This window comes from Echinops telfairi, unplaced genomic scaffold (genome assembly GCF_000313985.2).
Source record: "Echinops telfairi isolate 266 unplaced genomic scaffold, ASM31398v2 ScPeMD7_31;HRSCAF=116, whole genome shotgun sequence".
NCBI lineage: Eukaryota > Metazoa > Chordata > Mammalia > Afrosoricida > Tenrecidae > Echinops > Echinops telfairi.
In genome coordinates, this window is record NW_022103928.1 from 18,566,689 (window position 1) to 18,568,496 (window position 1,808).

Consider the following 1,808-nt stretch of genomic DNA (forward strand, 5'->3'; position numbering starts at 1 on the left):
CACACACACAAAAGATAGGACATTAATAAATATTTTTCACCCTACCTTATGATCAGACAGAGCCCTGGTGACATAGAGTGTTAATGCTCCAAGATCCCCAGTTTGAAACCACCACCCACTCCAAAGGAGGAAGATGAGGCTTTCTACTCTCCTACAGAGCTACAGGCTCAGAAACCTACGAGGCCGTTCTGCCTCCCCTCTGGGTGTGCTGTTAGAATTGACTCAGTGGCAGGGAGTTTGAGTTTGATGGCCAGGCCTGCCACGTCTCTGTAAGTTGGCCATCTCAACCAGGCCCGCCGTAAGATTAGATAGAATTTATCGAACTGCTCAGATCTTGCCATTTAGACCTACACAAACAACGTCTCTCCATTTAAGCAATGACAATAACAACCACAACAATGGTAATGGCTACATCCATAGTAACTGAGTAACCTACAGAAGCCAATTCTAAGCTCTGTCCACATTTGACCCTCACTATCAGTCACGAGGGGGTGGGTTTTATTCCTTTTCCAAGTCTACAAGTGAGGTAATAATGGACCAGAGAGGTTAAGTAACTTGTCCCAAATCACAAAGCCAAAAGGTAACAAAATTCAATACAAACCCAGCTACTGAGGGCAGATCCTCCAAGGAGAGGGCACGGTTGAATGGGAGAAGAGCTTCCTGGGGGGTCTCTGGTTCCAGCCTCAGTCTGTGTTTTCTCTCCCCAGGTCAGTCAGTACACGTTTGCCATGTGCAGTTACCGGGAGAAGAAAGCAGAGCCCCAGGAGCTTCTACAACTGGATGGTTATACTGTGGACTACACCGACCCCCAGCCAGGTACTCACCCAGCCTCGTGGCCCTGAGCCCTCAGGACGTCCTACTGCCCCAAACCAGCAGTCAGCACTCGCTCTGGGCCAGACCGGAGTTTCCTAACATGTAATGGGTGACCATGATAGCCACCGCCCCCGCCCCCCACCCCTGTCCTTATAGAGCTTCCATTCTGCTAGGGTAATGCTATCCAGATTCAAGTCTTTGCCTTTACTCCAGAGACCCTCTGCTCGAATACCAAAAAGGATCCATAATATATTATTCTTCTACATCCCTGCGGAGGGTGATAGCGAAACGCCGCTGCACCGAGTGTGCAGCTCACCTTAGTTGTTGGTAGGTACCATGCAGTCAGTTCCGGCTCATAGCGATCCCTTTGGCCAACGAAGCAAGATACTGCCTGGTCCTGCACACCCTCGCAATCATTACTCTTGCGCCCCTTGTCGCAGTCCATCTCCTGGACGGGCTTCCTCCTTTTTGCTGACCAGAGAGTGGTCTCTTCTGATCACATGTCCACAGTACACGAGACAAAGTCTCACCGTCCTTGCTTTTAAGGAGCCTTCTGATATTGCCTTGGCGATCATGCCAATAATAATAATAATTGTAATAACAATGTTTCTGAAAACGAGCTCTTATGAGGAAATGGGATAATGTGTATGTTGTGTGTGCCGTGTTTCCCCTGGTGACTGTATGGGCTTGACAGACAGTCTGTGCCTGAGACCCAGGGAGACTGACCTACACAGCCGTATTTCCTAACTACAATCCAGGAGTGAATAAGGTCTCCTCTGGCACTGGAAAGGAAAGACTCCCCTAAGTGTCTTTTCCCCAGAGCCGATAACAAGTGACACGCATGCACATCCCCTTCCTAAGCCTTATGTAACCCAGAGAACACACAAATGTTAGTATTTCTTGTAAGTTCTTCATTCCATGAGTCCCACATCCTGTCCCCTCACACCTCTCCCTACCCCACACCCTCCATTTTATCTTTTTTCCCAGAAAAAAAA

General features: G+C 48.7%; 1 protein-coding gene across 1 annotated transcript in view; it reads left to right on the top strand.

Moving 5' to 3' along the window:
* Window positions 1-1,808, top strand: part of CADPS (calcium dependent secretion activator) — a 435,301-nt gene that overhangs the window by 255,714 nt on the left and 177,779 nt on the right. Inside the window, exon 10 of the mRNA XM_045290125.1 lies at window positions 708-816. Within this exon, the coding sequence (XP_045146060.1) occupies window positions 708-816 (109 nt within the window). The remainder of the gene's footprint in view (window positions 1-707; window positions 817-1,808) is intronic.